Consider the following 18,821-nt stretch of genomic DNA (forward strand, 5'->3'; position numbering starts at 1 on the left):
AATCGTGCAAGAGAATGCAGTGGTCGTTGGTTCGAATCCAGCCCTATAGTACAACCTGTACGAAAGCACGATGTTAATCAAGCACCATCTTAGGGTATTGAACCAATTCACCTGATCATCAGAATAATCTTGGATGTGCCATTATGGTGGTCATTGCCACTGTGCGTTATTCATTGGAGTGCGCATTTTAGGTGACGCGGCGTTTGTTAAATTGTAAACCTATTGAACACCAAAACGTGGCAATCACAATTATTACACCTATATTATAAAGATTGACCAAAAGAACTATATACTACTGGTGATATTGAAATTTCAGCCGATTACTGACTGTTTTATTCCGTCTTGGAATATACCATCATAACCCTGATGGGGGAGGGAAACACACATTATTTGATATACATAACATTAAATTAAATGGAAGTGTTTGAAAAATAAGGATAACGGGAAAACATTTATAAATAATACACATTATACTTCAAACATTAACTTTTGACCTCTCTTTCAGTTCATTGAATTTGAAAAAATATTTTGCAATGCAAGTGACAATTATTTCTCTTGAAAAAGACACAATTTGTTATATACTCTTGAAGACATTTTGGTGAAATTTACAATATACACACTTTGTCTCAACTCAGCATGGCACTCAATTAAAAAGTACATTTTCAGCATCGCCTGTCCACAGTGTGGACTTAGTCTATATGATGTACATGTATACTAAAAGTGACTACATCTCCAGCATTCAGTTTGGTGTTGATATGATACAAATCTGAAACTAGCTATAGAATGAGAACCGTGTTTAATACTCAATAAAATTTGACTCAAATCCATGTTTCTACATTTTCATAAATATATGTATATATTATAACACAGTTTGGATTCTATGTTTCCCGATGAGGTAAATATGCTTTCTCCGTCCGACATATGCGTATAAAAAAATAGCATCCATTGTAATCCGCTATAAAGACAAGTTAGTAATCGTACTGGTACAGACATTTATTTCAAATTATGTGTGATGGTATGACCATTCTACTATAATATTAGAACAGAAAAGTAAATAATGCTATAATGGAACAAAACAAATTTGAAAATAATTAGAATCAGAATGTTTTTCAGTATAAAAGAAAAACACCAGCATTGTCATTTTTGTCATTTAACCGTGTGCTTGATATGGTAATTTAATAATGAATCCCTCCAAACGACGGCACGCAATTCTTTTTAGGATAAAACCTTACTTGGTAACGAGTAATGGGGAGAGGTTGATAGTTTAACACATTGTGAGAAACGGCTCCTTCTGAAAATGACATAGTCGATTGCTTGATTGCTAAATCTGAGGTCTCGAAATCCAATTCGTGGAAAATTACTTCTTCCTCGAAAACTACGTTACTTCAGAGGGAGCCGTTTCTAACAATGTTTTATAATATCAACAGCTCTCCGTTACTTGTAACCAAATAGGTTTTTATGCTAAAAATTATTTTGAGTAATTATCAACTGCCACTGCCTTTAATGCATACACCAAGTGAGAAGACTGGCCTTTGACATTAGTATCCAGTGTGTTTAATGGAACTGGATATAGCATGGCAGTGTTGAGTTGTTCTCATTATTAATCAGGTTGGTTATGCCCGTCACGGTCGACACCAGACCACCACACGTAGATAAAACAATGACTGTGAGAATAGCTAGGGTGAAGTACCATTTCAACGGACCTCTGTAACGTAAAAGCATACAAAAGGAATACAATGTCATTAATCAAGTTAAGTAATTGAAAATGCGGATTAAAAATATATAAGAGAAGCAAACAACCGCAGATGTTTTTATGTTTTTATTGGAATCTTTTGAAGCGCTAGGGGGTAGCAGACTTTTCCGGTCTCGAAATTCTTCTGATGCTGCTTATGATTTATAGTTCTAGAATGAGTTGATCTGAATTATTTTGTTATATATATATTTCTTATAATAATACACTTTGTACTCTGTCCTAGAGCAAAAGAGAAGAATTTTTAAAGACATTTTTCTTGTAAAACGCTTTGGGGTTATATTTATGTATAAAAAAGAAGTTGAAAATGCACAATGCATGTTTAACAAAAATATACTGAAGAAATCAACGGCTTCAAAGTACACTGAGTAAAATATAAAAAACAAGAAATGGCAAAATAATACTTTAAAAGGTTACCCCATGAAACTACTGAAGAATGAAACATTACTTGCGTAATGACTTACTCTGGCTTCTTGCCGGCCGGTGCTTCCATGGATGCGAGCCTTACATACACAACACAGGGTAGAATGCCGTTTACCAATGCCGCAATGGCGCCCCCAACGACAGCGAGATAAGACGAGAAGCTCGGGACAGAAAGAGCAACACACACTACCAAAATTGAGAAGACTGACCTAAGTAAAATCCGTTTCCATGTGATGGCTGTGGAGAAAGAAAAAAATCAATGTGAGACTTTGGAACGCTGGGTGGCAGCAGACATTACAAGAGGTGGCAGCAGACTAGGTTTTCGAGCATGCGTAAAAAATGTCCGGGATCGGTGGAAGTTAACCAATCTCCAAAAGGCTCTAATGTTATTTTAATAAATCATTTGAAATAGTTCATTATCATCTGTAGTGATGATCTCTTTTATAAAAAAGCAGAGGTCTGTTCCGAAAAGCAAATGACACAACCGCGACTTATTTTTAACAATGCCAGGGTTACCGATTGCAAAAACTGTAGGTCTCTAAGTGTTTAAGTCAGTAATTATAGTATACCGTTAGTATACACTTATCCAAATGTTTAGGTGTTGTAATGTTGTCACAATCTGTACTTTGAGAGGCCATAACGAACTTTAACCGAGTGTATACATTTCGCCATTTAGGAGCTAGTATACCGAACTAAATTGACTGCTATCAAGGCAAATGCAAGTAGTCACTAGAACACTATAAAAAAATATCATACTCACTGTAAGGAATATCCAAGTAGTTTTCCAAATCTTGAAATAGAGGATTGTTTAAAAGAACGCCTGCAATGAGCATATGAATAGAGATGCATACTATCGCTATGAACTGGAAGGACTCTGTTGTGATCAGATCGATGATGCTATCTGAACCGACGACTTCAAATAGATCCCCGTAGACAAGACAGCTAACGAGACCGAGTGTAGCATAGATCACACCGATACCTGTATCAGGTGCGACAAAGATAGTTATTTAAAGCCATTGGACCCTTTCGGTACAGAAAAACAAATAAAAGTTCACAGATTTACACATAACTTACAGGTTTAACAGAAGGTAGTGGTAAAAGAGTTCTCTTGAAATATTGTTCAATGAAATGCTTTACTTTTTGAGAAAACGGTAAAAACAATATCAATTTTCGATAGAGAGAATTACGGACTTATTTTAAACACATGTCATGACACGGCGAAACGTGCGGATACAAGGGTGGGTTTTCCAGTTATTTTCTCCCGACTCCGATGACCGATTGAGCCTAAATTTTATATAGAAGTTGTGATACACGAAGTGTGGGCCTTGGACAATACTGTTTACCGGAAGGGTCCAATGGTTTTAAATTACCTGAAAAATGTGCTGTCATAGAAAGTAAATTTCCGTGCACCTTCTCTAGTGAATTCTTCCCCTTCAGCTTGGACCTCTTTGACTAAGTTTTCCTCGTCCGGGTTTCCCTTTTCCTTTGACCTCCTAAACCAAGTTCCACCTTCAGCCTGGACCTCTCTGTCTAGGTTTTTCCTTTTGTCTGGGTTTCCCTTTTACATCCTCATCGAAGTTTCCCTTCAGCTTAGACCTCTCGGTCAATTTTTTCCTTTTGTATGTGTTTCCCTTTTCCCTTGACATCCTCATTCAAGTTTCCCTTCAGCTTGGACCTCTCGGTCTAGTTTTTCCCTTTTTATGTGTTTCCCTTTTCCTTTGATTTCCTCGTCCAAGTTTCCCTTCAGCTTGGACCTCTCTATCTAGTTTTTCCTTTTGTGTGGGTTTCCCTTTCCCTTGACATCGCCATTCAAGTTTCCCCTTCAGCTTGGACCTCGCCGTCTAGATTTTCCCTTTATCTGTGTTTCCCTTTTCCTTTAACCACCTTATCAAAGTGCGCACTTTAGCTTGGACCTGTAGGTCTACATATTCCTTTTGTCTTGGTTTCCCTTTTCCTCTTTGCCCACCTCGTCCAAGTCTCCACTTAAGCTTGGACAATTCGGTCTACACTTTTCTTTTCCTTGGACATCCTCGTCTCAGTTTTCCTTTGAAATACTTTGGACGTCTTTTCCACTATCTTAACCTGCAAGTCTTGGTCTTGACCATTTATCTGGACCTCCAGATCACAGCAATGGTCCTGCTGAGACAAGAATGCTCATTTGAAAGGCAGAAAGTTGACAAGAAATTAAGCATTTTCATCTATAAGAGCTTAACAGTTCCCCGAAAAAAAATTCTTTGAGCAACTCACCACAATACCCCATTATTGCTGAAATGGGCATGTCCTCTGGGTTCTTCATATCGTGCTGGATTGTAGGTATAACAAACTGTCCACCAAATGCCGTCATAATGAGACCAAGAGAGCCAAGTACTGAAAACACTGTTGGTTTGGCATGAACAGTGTCAGGATAGGCACCAATGTCCAGCAGGGATCCAATGCCAAGAGATAGGTATCCCAGCACGCTAGTGGAGCCGGATACTATACAAACGATTCTATTGGAAGATATAACGAAGTTTGTTCCTGTAATGTTGGTGATCTTTTCATAAGATCAGTAATTACGCAAGTTGCACTCCAAGGTTATAAGGGAAGTTCAGTTATAACTTTCTTTTCTTGTATAAAAAACAGTGGTTTTTGATTTAAATAACATTCTTTTGAGAATATATATTTCAAAGGCACTGGACACGTTTGGTAATTGGCAAAAGACCAGTATTTTCACTTGATGAATCCGTACAAACAACAAATCTGTGAACATTTGGACTCAATTGGTCATCAAAGTTGCAAAAGAACAACGAGGATAACATCCTTGTTGCACAAATAAATGGTTGTGCTTTCTGATGCCCAATAAAAGGCTTCAGGCCTGAAATCTTTTATGAGTGTGAAGTTTCCTCAGAAAAACTACTTAACACTTCAGATGGACCTGTTTCTCACAATGTTGTATACTATCAACAACTCTCCATTGCTTGTTGCCAAGTAAGTTTTTATGCTTACAGTTGGTTTTTTAATTACAAAAAGTGTCCAGGGGTGGAATTCATTAAGTGTTGAGACTATATCTTATCTCGAGTTAGGACGAATTACTAATTTAGGACTATCCTATCTCCTAGGACTAGTTCTAAGTTAGGACTGGCCCATATCCTAGGACTAGTTCTAAGTTAGAAATTGTCCTAAGTAAGGACTAGTCCTAAGACTAGTCCTAAGTTCTATGTATTGGGTTTAGCTCTAATGAAACTTACATCATATCCTTTGGTGACCCAAACCACAGCAAGGGAGCTGCGGAAAGCACAGCAGTGGCAATCAAGGCACACATAGAAACTTGCACATGAAGGAGCTTGACGAATATTAACTGAACAACGTCTGCCACTAGGAGGTAAGACGCAACCGTAAACCCAAACCCGTAGATGGCGGTTAAAATGGCAGTCACTCGCCTTGTTGGGAAGATAAAAACGTGTATATACAACTTGAATACGACTTGATGGAAGTAAAAACAAAACAAAACTTGACATCTTGGGTAGCTGTTAAAGACCAGTATTCTCCCAACATAAGCATGACATATCTGTGAAAATTTGGACTCGATATTGATTATCGTAGTTGCAAGAGATTATTGAAGAAAAAACACCCTTGTCGTACACATTTCCGCGCGCTTCAGATGCACAACAAAAGGCTTGAGGTATGAAGTATTTAAATATTTGAGAGAGAACTATGTTACTTCAGAGGGAGCTATTTATGACAATGTTTTACACAATCAACGTCTATCCAATGCTCGTTACCAAGTAATTTTTTTATGATAATATGAGTAGTTACCAAAAGTGCCTTTTAGGTTTCTTCTTTGAAAACATACTTAATCAGTATATAGGTGTTTTTGTTACCATTATGTTTAGAGCCAATGTTGAGCTATTTCAGTCATTGACTTGGCACCATTGGTGTTGGACTATCATTTGAAATATTATATTTTTCAAATTTTAACTATTTAATTGAAGAAACAATTCTTAGGAAAGTATTAAGCCTTTGAGAACTCACAACCTCAATTTGATTTGGAGATGCACTGTGTACGGGGCTATTTATTCAAAAGACCAGCTCACGTGTTTCTCTATCAAAAGAGTGACAACTTTGCATTGGTGGTAAAGAATATTAGTTTTGGTTGGTATATTGAGTACTTTCCCGAGTTCTGTGAAAGAAATCACAGACATATTACTCGGGTGGGATTCTAACCCACGACCTTCGCAATTCTGTAGCAGTGTCTTACGAACTAGAGCACCGAGATTGCCCGGATAGCAAAATTTGTAAAACTTTGACCAAACCACATCTCACCTTCCAGCATCCCCAAATGCCACGTAACCGATGGAAGGGTACGGATGCCTATTGATCTCATCCAGGTACTCGTCCGGGTACCAGCGCATGAGTACGAGCCACGACCTCGACAGGAGGACTCCTGTAAAAGCTGACGTCACGCAGCAAAGGAAAAGGAAGATAAAGCCATACCAACCTATAAGAAAGAAGATACAATATTGATTGGTTACAAGCTGTGAGTCTGGAATCCGTACGTTAGAGTGACGTATTTCCACTGTAAGCCACGCATACCTTCACACTAGACTGGTACCCTGTCTTTATCCGCAAGGTATACCTGCTTTTCAGAACCAGTGATTCCATTGGATACGATGATTTCATTGGTTTAACGTGCAGTGACGTATAAGCCTTTTCTGTATCTGTGTTTTGATTGGTCCGATGTGAAGTGGGCAGCTGCACTTTTAGCCTTGATGTAAGGCTGTTGGCGTAGTGTGCCCCGGCCCGGTGCGCGGCACGATTCGGCAACAAAACTGCATGCAGTGTATACCCGAACAACGTATGCATTGTTTGTGCAGTACATTGTACAGCGAGAACAGTATAGCGTAGTCGTGAGTACAGTCGTGTCTTTGTACTTTCAACCTCGTACACGTGGCTCAAACAACACTTAGAAAGTACTCATGTACCGTACCTGTACCGTACAGATCGTACAGTACATGTACAGTACGTATGTGTACATGTACGCTGTACACATACTGTGCACTGTGTTATGTATGGGGTGCGCTGGCGGAATTCAGTGATGGGGACTGGGATCTTGCAGGTCGCGGCTGGATGTAGGCTACTGCACTTTCGGTTGTCTGCATACATTAATGTAGGTGAAAGGTGATTATGGACGGGGGGTTACCAATGCTTGAGGCCACTCTCTGGCGTAATTCACGAGTGTGACGTCAGATATTCAGGCTATCTTCATACAAGCTGCTCACACTGAGTACCAAAAAGGGGTTGCATTGAGCTTGTTTCCCCCTTTTCTACTCAAGACAAATTTAAAGTTTTATCTCAAATTTTGTGATATTTAATTCTTTTGACAAACAAACAAACAAACGAACACAAATGTTCCTAAAAAGACACCCATATGCCAGTTTTGGGGGCACAGGAGATAATGTACTGTAACACGGAAGCTGTACATACTTCTTCTTATAGCGCTCTCATTTAAAATACCCTCATTCAACCCATAAATACAATGGACCGTTCCGGCTTTCCACTAAGCTCCACCCACTGCGCACGAGAGCAAGACACGTGTCCGAGCACTCCCAATGATATTCTGCACGATTTTGCCGCGCGTGCCAAATATACGCGCACGCATGACCGAGTTTGTCCCATAGATATAGAATTAAATAACTAGATCGGCCGCGCGTACATACGCGCCATTGCCTGTGTAGGAAAAAAATTTTGTTCGCCATGGACGCGGTAAAAAATTCACGTTCGAAAGGCGACGCGCGAAAATGAACACGGGAGATAGGCCGTTGACGCGCTAAATGTCACGTGCTGACGGCAATAAGTCACGTGCTGACGGCAACGCACAGAAAATGTACACGGGAGATAGGCAATGGCAGCCCCCATGCCAGAATCCGCGTATGTACGCGCGGCCGATCTAGTTATTCTATTTTATATCTATGGTTTGTCCGACCACAATCATTGCTGTGATTGGTCAAATAGGTGAACGCGCACAGTTTGATTGACAGGCCGGATCGGTTCATTGAGCGAGTTCGGGCGGAATGTTCTTGGATGCTAAAGGGTCACACCCCACTAAATAGGAGAAAACAGCTCATCGAGCTCATTATACCTATTTGGGTTTTGGGTTTTTACCCATACACCGATGTTTGTTTACACTGTACACTCAGTAGGCCCTACTTTCCCGAGTCCTGTGAAAAAATATATAACAGGCAAATTACTTGGGTGGGATTCGAACCCATGACCCTTGCCATTCTAAAGCGGTGTCTTAGCACCGAGATTTCCCTGTAGCTGGAGGCAGTTCGAATTCTATGTTTTGGCAGCGGGTACCACAACGATAAAACAGGTAGAGCTAAATATAATCTTTTGTTTACCCTCAAAATATTCTATATCTAAAAGATTTGAATGACCCAAAAAGTGACCATTTGTGACCTGGGGTTGTTGTCTTCCAGTTTGGTGTATTTTGGATTACATTGGGCCCTGAAAAATGTTCATATTTGCTGAGAGGTGTAGGGACATTTTTAAAGATTGCTGCTCAGACGTTTGGAAAAATAACACTGGTGTAGGGGTGTTTTTGGCTTTGAGGGGGGAATACATCGACGGGTGCAGAGCTGCGACTCCCCTTATTATTAAATTGGGCAGAGGGTTAAAGTTCAATAGTCAGTGAAGAATTATTCCCTTACTGTAAAAAGCTGTGAGACTTCTAAATATTCTTTTTTTATTTATTTAACATTTTCCACTGTATGCTTTGGGAGTTAATTTAGTGGCCCCGGTGCATCCTCAAGGACACGTAGGATTAGAGTATAAATGATGACGAGTAGCGCCATTTTGTACAGTTGTTCTCTACGGACCCCTGTGCTGAAAGGTGGTGTGTGATCTTGCTCTGCGTGCATTGTTCTCGTCGTTATGTCATCATTCGGGCGTGCAAACCTGCGCACTCATGCAAGGACACACTGCTGAACTCCCATTGTGGTGGGACGGACTTTAACTGAGACTCTGGTATGACAGAAAATTCTTTAACCCTCTCCCCTTTCAGTCTATTTTAGCATAGAGAAAGGAATTTTGTTCTTTGCCCTTTCTTTATTATAGTGCTATGTGGGTCACTCGGATCGGGCAGGTTGTCCCATCACTCTGGTATGACAGAAAATTCTTTAACTGACTCTCCCCTTTCTCTCTTAATGTAAAAGAGTGAAAAAGCACTCTTTCAAGAGCCCATATGAAGGACAACTCTTTTTCGAGTGGTCTTCCACTCTTTTAAATCGAAGTTTGCATCTTTTTGAGTGATAGTTCACTCCTCTACTAAAAGAGTAAAATAACCACCAGAGTCTTTTTGAAGAGCCATATGAAGGACAGCTCTAAATGTAAAGATAGTAAAGAGTGGTGTTTTTTACTCTTTTACATTTAGAGAGTTCTATTTCAGCATAGAGCAAGGAATTTGTTCCTTGCCCTTTCTCTATTATAGTGCTGTGTAGGTCACTCAGTGCTGCCCATCAGTGACCGCGGTGATTGCACGCATGAGCGGACGGACTCCGCTGTTGTGTATTTTTCCCCACAGAAATCTATGGTGGCCCTGAAGGGACATCGCATATCGCAAACGTGTGCGCATACGTATGCAATGTCGTGAAACAATTCGCAAATATGTGCGCACACGAATGCAATGTCGTGAAACAATTCGCGAATATGTGCGCACACGTATGCAATGTCGTGAAACAATTCGCAAATATGTGCGCACACGTATGCAATGTCGTGAAACAATTCGCGAATATGTGCGCACATGTATGCAATGTCGTGAAACAATTCGCGAATATGTGCGCACACGTCTGCGAATATTATTTGCGATGTCGTGAATTTTATTGCATACCATGTTGCATACCTTTGAATAAAATGTCTAATGATCTGGGGGGTTTCTTTCCAACAGTGAGATAAGCGGTAGTCATTGCAGCAGTAGTCTTTGTTGTGAGGCAAGCGAGGCGTGTGGTCGTCCTTGGCCTGGTGCCAAGTTCCTGGGTATACACATGCTTTACAGAGGGAGCCTGCTGTAGCGCCACAGTACTCCCTAGATCGGTAACAAATTATCCACAACTATGACATCATCCTAATGGTATGCAACATGGTATGCAATAAAATTCACGACATTGCAAAACAAATCGCACTCGTGTGCGCACATATTCACGATTTGGTTCACGAAATTGCATACGTGTGCGCACATATTCACGATTTGGTTCACGAGATTGCATACGTGTGCGCACATATTCGCGATTTGTTTCACGACATTGCATACGTGTGCGCACATATTCGCGAATTGTTTCACGACATTGCATACGTGTGCGCACATATTCGCGAATTGTTTCACGATATTGTATACGTGTGCGCATATATTCGCGATTTGTTTCACGACATTGCATACGTGTGCGCACACGTTTGCGTTATGCGATGTCCCTTCGGGGCCACCATAGAAATCGGATAAATACTAAGTATACAGTGAACACACATCGGTATATACGAGGAAAAAACAGGATTAATATTCTTTATCCCCGAAGCAAATTTTGAACCAAGACTAAGACTTTATAAGATGCTGAAAAGCATCTTTTAAAGTCTTAGTCTTGGTGCAAAGACCTTCACATGGATTGTTTCCCATTCATGCTACATGCATGGACAGCGCACGTCTAGTCTCGCTACCAAGGTCAGCGCGAGGTATCGCCCGCTAGCTACGTTTAGTTACGTTATGTTACGTTACGTTACGTTACGTTACGTTACGAGTATGAGAGAGTGACGTATTGGATCAAGACTAGTCTAGTGTTAGCTATAGCTGTGTCAAACTCACCCATATTACTCAAGGCGATCGGAACTAGCAGGAGACCTCCCCCTACGACTTTCCCAGTGATCATAATCACCACAACTGGCATATTCAGTTTACGGTGCTCCTGAGGATTAATAAGAGCCATTGAAGAAGTGTTAAATATTTTTAATGATACCGCTGTTGGATTTCAATTATAAATTAATAAAATTAAAAAAATTGTTGTTAATATTAATAATAGATGTTAAATTTGCATCGGGGATAAAGAATATTAATTTTTGGTTTTTACCCATATACACCGATGTGTGTAGCACTGTATACTCAGTACTTTCCCGAGTCCTGGGAAAAAAATCACAGGCATTTTACTCGGGTGGGATTCGAACCCACGACCTTTGCAATTCTAGATCAGTGTCATACCAACTAGACCACCGAGATTGCAATTGCAGTACCCGCTGCTAAAACATAGGATTCGAACTGCCTCTAGCTACCGGGCAATCTCGGTGGTCTAGTTGGTATGACACTGATCTAGAATTGCAAAGGTCGTGGGTTCGAATCCCACCCGAGTAAAATGCCTGTGATTTTTTTCACAGGACTCGGGAAAGTACTGAGTATACAATGCTACACACATCGGTGTACACACAGAGAAAAGATTACACAACTTGTGTAAAATATTACCTGTTTTAGATGTAGTGGGCGAACACCATAACTATTAGGTAAAACTTTACCCAACAGGCGTTGGGTAATATCTTGCTTAATAGCTGTGTAAAAGTTTACATAAATATTGGGTAGTTTTCTTTACTGAATTGTTGGGTAAACCCACTCATGTAAAATATTACTTAATTTTGAAGTAAAGACTTTACCGCTTTACAATGTAAATAGTTGTGTAAAACTTTACATCAATATTGGGTAGTTTTTTTTACTGAATTGCTGGGTATAAACCCACTCATGTAAAATAATTACTTAATTTTGAAGTAAAGTATTTACCGATTTTTAATGTAAACTGTTTGCCTTTAAAACTGGTAATAAAATACACAATGCTTGGGTTGAACACTAGCAAAGTGTTCTTTCATGGAGTTTAGGGCTGTAATAAACGGACACATCATAAATACTGAGACTTGGCGACCACAACATGAATTTCAAGATAACAACTGTTTAATAAAAATTTAATGGTAACAACATTAACAATCCAAAACATCACATGTGCAAAATGGGGTGTTCTGTATGTTTCATAATCAATCAACAATTTCAGTGAATTTAAAAAATTACAAAAAATCTACCTAATTGGCAAGTTCGGAATAAATACTTCCAGGCTAAAACAGCTTAAACTGTAAGGTTGTTCCATAAATCAACACTGTTACAACTATCACATCTCTTATGATTTTGATACTTATTTGCAAACAATACGTGCAAGAACTTCTTTAACTACAATGCTTCTGGAATGGTCAACATTAATTGGCAAGGTCAGAATAAATACTTCCAGGCTAACACAGCTTAAAGAAGAACTCCAAGGTCAAATTCAATTTTGGGTTTGAACAATTTGTATGGGGAATTGTTGGTTTAGCCTAATTGTCGCTAAGCAATCAAAACGGCGTTGAATTTGACATTTTCACAAATTTGACAAAACTGGAAGGGTATTGAATACAAATTTAAATTGGACCTTTGAGTTCCTCTTTAAACTGTAAGGTTGGTCCATAAATCCAAACTATCACAACTATCACATCTCTTATGATTTTGATACGTATTTGCAAACATTTTGTGCAAGAACTTCTTTAACTACAATGCTTATGGAATGGTCAACATTAATCAGATGAATCATAAGATGAATAGTAAGCCCTGAACTCTCGAATAGTGCTGCTCTTCACACTGCCTTTGAGTTCAAACACAACAATTCAATGAACTCCCAAACGCCAGAACACTTCTCCTGGTAGCTCAAGTCGAAGACAAAGTGTGTTTTGAAACACACATCCAGTGCTTTCACAAGGGATGACTGTACAAATGCATACTGTGCTCAAAAATTACGAACACTTGCTGTGGAGCCAGTGCAGACCCACCTAGTATCAGCATATGGTTGCGATCTGGTGTCCCTGTTGATGTCTTTCAAATACTGATCCAAACTTGTGTTTTCCTGCATAAAGGGGAATAATATTAAACACAATACGTTAAATTTCAATGGGGGTGCAGTACAAATTGTATTACACGTGTATATTGTGTGTAATGAACTCAAAGTGTTGTACAATTAAACCAATTTTGCTGTAAAATAATGATTTAATCTGATTGTCTTAAGGATGGGGTACACACAATGTCACATTAAATCATTATTTGATATCAATAGTGGTTTAATTATCATATTACAACACTTTGAGATCAATAGAGACAATGTTCCAGTACTGCAATGTATGTGCAATACAAGTTGTACATGATGTACATGCACATAAATTTAAAAAAGTACAAATAAAAATTGAAATAAAATAAAATAAATAAACAAACACATAGGGGCCTAAAAATTAAACAAATTAACAAAGTGTTCAAGGATGGATACTTGCAGTTCTGGAATAAGGTGATAGGATCCAAGGAGGAGAGATAATTTTGGTGCTATATATTCAATCCCACATAACAGTAGACTACCTGAAACCTGATTTTTCTTTTTGTTCTTTTTCTTTCTTCCGTTTTTTTTTGTGTGTGTGGGGGGGGGGGGGGTGAGATTTCTTGAATAAATCCTTTAAAAGGTTAAAATAAACAAAGGGTAGATGTGTTTGTGCGATTCCCCTCTCCCAGAATTTGCATTTTAGGTCAATTGTATCATTTGTCAGTATCTTGTAAAGACAAATGGTGAAAAGTTATTTGATTGTACTTCTGAACAAAAAGTTAGCCCAATCATTGGCCTGATGCACCGTGGCTGTATGCAGTGGTGGTGCTTTAACACAGTGGCGATGTACATGTGTACAATGGTCTCCAACGATGCATGTGTGCACAATACGGGGACCATTGATCAGACCTACGTATGTATTTGTGATATTCAAGTCACTGTTCAAAAGTTTTGTCAGTCAAAATATGACGTTCAACTGTCCCTTTATCTGTGCTAACGAGTCGTGTATAGTCTATCACTACAGATAATAACATCAATACAGAAATCTGTTATAGTACTTACCTTCAAACGTCTCAACTAAATGAGGGAAGTTCCACTCAAGAAGTTTTTCCTTCATGAGATCCATTTGAACGTGTGTGTGGTTACACTGTGGTACTGCAGAGCGCGACCCCAGCAGACAAGTCACACGCTGCGTATTTTGCACAACACTTGAGTAAAACATTGTGGTTTACTAAACACCATGTAAACTTTTACAACCAGTTCAGTAAAATTTACATAATATGTGTTTAAAGTTGCTAAGTTATGTAAACTATTAGTTTTACTAACTTTTTGAGTAGTTTTTTATTTACATAAACATTTTGTTTAAATTTTTCATTAATTTTTACTTATGTTAAGTATTTTTTTACTTAACACATTTAACATAACTTTATTTTACCATTCTTTTTCTGAGTGTATATGGGTAAAAACCAAAAATTAATAATATTAATAATGTAATAATCGGGTTTTTTTTATATAGCGCTTATACACCCTTAGTGCGTCTCAAGGTGCTTCCGATATTAGCATTCCTGGTCAATTTATTCCTTAAACCTTCTCAGCTCCCTGGGGAGTATACTTGTCTGTGCTGCCAAATATGTAGTGTACTGAGCTATAAATCAGTTACAAGAATCCCTGCCCTCACATGCAAATGTATTCACATTTACCCCCGATTGAAGAGAAGCAATTACAGTTAAGTGTTTCGGTCAGGGACTCAAGTGCCACGACCGGGATTCGAACCTACACTCTGCTGAAAAGAAACACCAGAGGTTACGTTCGGTGCTCTTATCCGCTCACACCATAACTGAATATATAATTTTATTATCATAATTATCATATACCCCCATTGTTTGGATTGTTCGCTTACTTTTCATTGGTCTTGTTTGTGCATTGTACCAGCATGTAACCATTACCGTTGTACATTAGTACTGCTGGTTTTGTCTTTTGTCTCATGTTTATTATGTATCATCAAGCGGCATCGTTATACTGGTTTTTCCCTGGTACAAAAAATGCTACATCCATTGTTACTGTATCCATTTTCAAGGATATCTATACTTGACTTGCAGCTAGTGTGCAAGTGCAACAGATAGAGTAGGCTTGGTCCCAAGTCAATTTGGTTACAGTTTACCTATCTGGATCAGCTTTGTACTTTCAATTTTTGCTCTACACCCATAATTCGCTTCTCCCCCATCCCCGGTCCCTTACTCCTGCTTTTGCTTTTCTTCGGTCCATTGTTATTATTATTATTATTTATTCGGCATAAAAACACATACAAAGTACAAACATATACAGTACAAAACAAAAGCCAGAGACATATGCCTGGAATTAAAAAAGTTTACCTAAAAACTGTAACCCGAAGGCCTTCAATTCCAATATCCCTGGCCATATATTAAAAATCTATAATTATTTACAATAAATCTATAAAGACATTAAGAACATTAAGACAAAAACAGAAAGATAATAAAAAGCAAGTACGCAGAAAGAGTACAAATGCAAAATAGCCCCACCCCTTCCCATCAGGCAAAAAATCAACTTAACCAGCAATAAAGAAACATTTAAAAAAATAAAATAAAACAAAATATAAAAAAATTGGCAAGAGACACAAAGGTTTTTCCACGATCAGTTAAAAAAGCGTTATATACAACTAGAAAAAAAAGAGAAAAAAAAATGACCGTCAACAAAAAAGATAATAACTAAACAATAAATAAATAGAAAAAGTAGAAAAACAAAATATATATATATATAAACAAAAATAAATAGGAAAAAAACAAAAACGTTAAAAAATAAAATAAAAATAGAAACAAAAAAGAAATTTTAAAAAGAGAGTTAAAAACAAAATTGTTAAAAACATGGCAAAGGGAACATTCACTCACTTTATAAACTAGACATCCTGTTTACCTATATCATGTTATATTTTTCATTATCCGTTCTCTCTCATAATGTTTATGGCTGTACGATTGTTGCATATTTGGCCAAATTAATAATAATAGCCTAATAATAATAATAATTCCAATGGTTAACATAATTATTATATAAAATTTTCGTTTTATGATAATGTTGACGGAAATATGCTTTAACTATATACTTCCTGTGCACACACATAAGCCAACCATCCAGTCAGTAATAGAGATCAGTGATATCTGTTGTGTTTCCACTCGACTACTTATTATGTAAATCCCCCATGACCATGAATTCATCTTCACTATACGATCTGGATTTTTTTTTAGCCGAACGGACTTAAACATTGTAAGTAGCCTCTAGCAACTTTTAACAGTCTGTTCACGAACTTCATGGACGAATATGAGGAGAGGCGGTTGGGTTTGCTCAGAATTGTGCTCCAAAACACTTAGCCTGATGTTTCTTTTTACACAAAGATGTTTCTTTTTACACAATGTTTACACTTACGTTCCGTTTGCTGTTGTCTTCATGGTCAACCCCAGTAGTAGAGGTTTCTGCAGGGCGCCCAGTTGTTAACAGCTCTATCGTCTCACCGTGTCTCTCCTTCATCGTTGTATCACGAGGTACACAGCCCCTTTCCCTATGCTAGAACGTACACTAACTCCGACCCAATAACACTCGATCATGAAATATTCAAAACCATAATGTATTTAACTAGTAGTGTTAACTGCACGTGTTCGATGATACTGCCAACTACATACAGCACTCGACGTGTAAACTGTGGTTTGACATTAATGTCATTAATGTCTTTAATCTCAAGGTTCATCTAGCAGGCATACTATGGAGGTAAACGTAACACTGTTAAACATGATGGTTGATGTGCTGTATACTATTCAAGAACTTTGAATTGGTTGGCCATTGTTGACTCTGTCGAACCAGCGATGCGTGTTTGGGTAAAAATGGGCAAGGTCGACCACCAGTGGCGAAGACTAGGACTAGCAACACGCAGTTCGAACTATTGAATACAGAGGTTTCGCAAAATATAGACCCGTTTCACTTGAGTGCGCTCGCATTCCTCATGAGTGTTTTTCTGACAAACATGACCGATAGAGACCCGTGTTTTATACACTGCATTTTCTCATCGACTTGCTTGCAAATGTCTAAAATATTTCTATCTATACCAAGCACGATACCAGTGAAAACACTTCAGTGGGAAATTTTTTTGATCCGGGACAAAAAAGAAAGAATTAAAATTCTGCAAAAAAGTATCCGTTTTTCTTAGACGTATATGAGCTCCCGTATCCGTTGCTAAAAAACGTGTATGCAAATACGATAGTCGCGGAAACGCGTCACGTGAATCATCCTCCTTTTTAGCCCACGTGAATGGGGACAATCTCCTGCGGACAGCTTTCCCTTTGACAGCTGCTCGTAAGAAATGGGGGGGGATTATTTTTTTATAAACACTCTGGGATTCTGGTGGGGTTCATTTCGGGATTTGATTAGGCTTTTACCATAGAGAGCCAACTTAAATTTATTTAGTTTTCATGAATTTTTGTCGTCGTTTGTCTCAAGTCACCCCGGGGTTTGGGTGACTTCGGTCAGCCAGTTTTAAAACCTGGTTGTTGTTGTTTTGGGTTTTTTTTTTTCAAAACAGTTTTAAGATTTTCAAACTTGAAACTACATAAACTATAATAATACAATAACGGAGAACACCAAGAGGCTGTATTATATACCCATACTCAGTGTGGAAAGCATAAGGCAATGAATTGCACATGAGAACCATAGCCATTTTAAATATTCATAATATCACCCATATCATTATTTTTAGAAACTATATTCAAGAAATAATAGTTTGTCTATTCTTGCGTCCAAAGTCACGAAATCTGTCTATAAATCCTCCCTGATTTACGGTATGGAAAGTTCAATACGGGGCAGTTAGAAATGTCCTTTCAACTCCAGCCGTCGATTTCACAAAACTCTTCCTAACTTAAGACTAATCTTAGGACTTAGGACGAGTCCCAACCCTGCACTGTAGCATGCAGACCTTAATATTAATCCTAAGTAAGGACGAGTTACCCGTCCTAACTCGAGATAAGACGAGTCCTAACTCATATGTGAAATCGACCCTAGTACCCATTGTGATTTGGTTTAAATGAATTATGCTAATTCTCGAGCAAAATGCGCGTGGAGATGACAAGGTTGTTGAAACCATTGTGTAAACTGTAGTATTTATTTTTCATTATTCATTTTTTTCTATAGAGGTAAAGGAAGAATATACTATATTATCATGTAAAGTTGTTTTGGACTTGTTTTGTAGGAATATTGTCCACTGAACTTTGTTTACGTGTACACGTTTTTCAAGTAAAAACGTCCACACACTGCGATGGTGTTGGTTGCCTTGTAGATTTATGAACCCCTGGAATTTCTGGTAAGAAAAAAAAGAAAGCAAGCAAACACATCACGATGGACGTTTTGCAACCAGATAATACCGTTTATTTGTTTTACAACTCTGAAACGTAGAAGTGTTATTTCGTGTTATTTTACACATTCTACTTATGCAATTCCGTTGACTGTGCTTGAGATAACATTCTGCTGGATCCGTTTATAAAGAGGGATCCTACGCCACATATTTCAACTAGGCATATCGGTAAAGTACTGACCCAACCGGTTTTAAGTTAACAAATACTACGCTACGACATGTACTGAAGTTTCCATAGCTATTAAGCAAGTTTAAACATATGCAAGTTTAAACACTTAACCAGTCGAAATGGTTCATTTAACTTTATTAAGCAAATACTTTTTCTTTCTTTTTTTGCTTTTAGGTTCTG

General features: G+C 38.3%; 1 protein-coding gene across 1 annotated transcript; it reads right to left on the reverse strand.

Moving 5' to 3' along the window:
* Positions 1 to 293: 293 nt before the first annotated feature.
* LOC139939673 (uncharacterized) lies at positions 294 to 16,983 on the reverse strand. Its single transcript, XM_071935735.1, has 8 exons — positions 16,501 to 16,983; positions 11,004 to 11,103; positions 6,476 to 6,650; positions 5,401 to 5,592; positions 4,421 to 4,662; positions 2,934 to 3,152; positions 2,215 to 2,410; positions 294 to 1,705 (listed from the first exon to the last, which is right to left on the reverse strand). Exons 1-8 carry the CDS (start codon positions 16,600 to 16,602, stop codon positions 1,555 to 1,557), a joined length of 1,377 nt encoding a protein of 458 aa, XP_071791836.1. The 5' UTR covers positions 16,603 to 16,983; the 3' UTR covers positions 294 to 1,554.
* Positions 16,984 to 18,821: the final 1,838 nt, after the last annotated feature.

Source organism: Asterias amurensis, chromosome 7, assembly GCF_032118995.1.
Source record: "Asterias amurensis chromosome 7, ASM3211899v1".
Taxonomy (NCBI): domain Eukaryota; kingdom Metazoa; phylum Echinodermata; class Asteroidea; order Forcipulatida; family Asteriidae; genus Asterias; species Asterias amurensis.

Coding starts and splice junctions, on each gene's coding strand:
- LOC139939673 (XM_071935735.1), bottom strand. CDS start 16,602: ATGAAGGAGAGACACGGTGAGACGATAGAGCTGTTAACAACTGGGCGC. Junction 4,663..5,400: donor GGGTCACCAAAGGATATGAT/GTAAGTTTCATT, acceptor ATCTTCCAATAG/AATCGTTTGTATAGTATCCG. Junction 3,153..4,420: donor AGCAATAATGGGGTATTGTG/GTGAGTTGCTCA, acceptor CACCTGATACAG/GTATCGGTGTGATCTATGCT.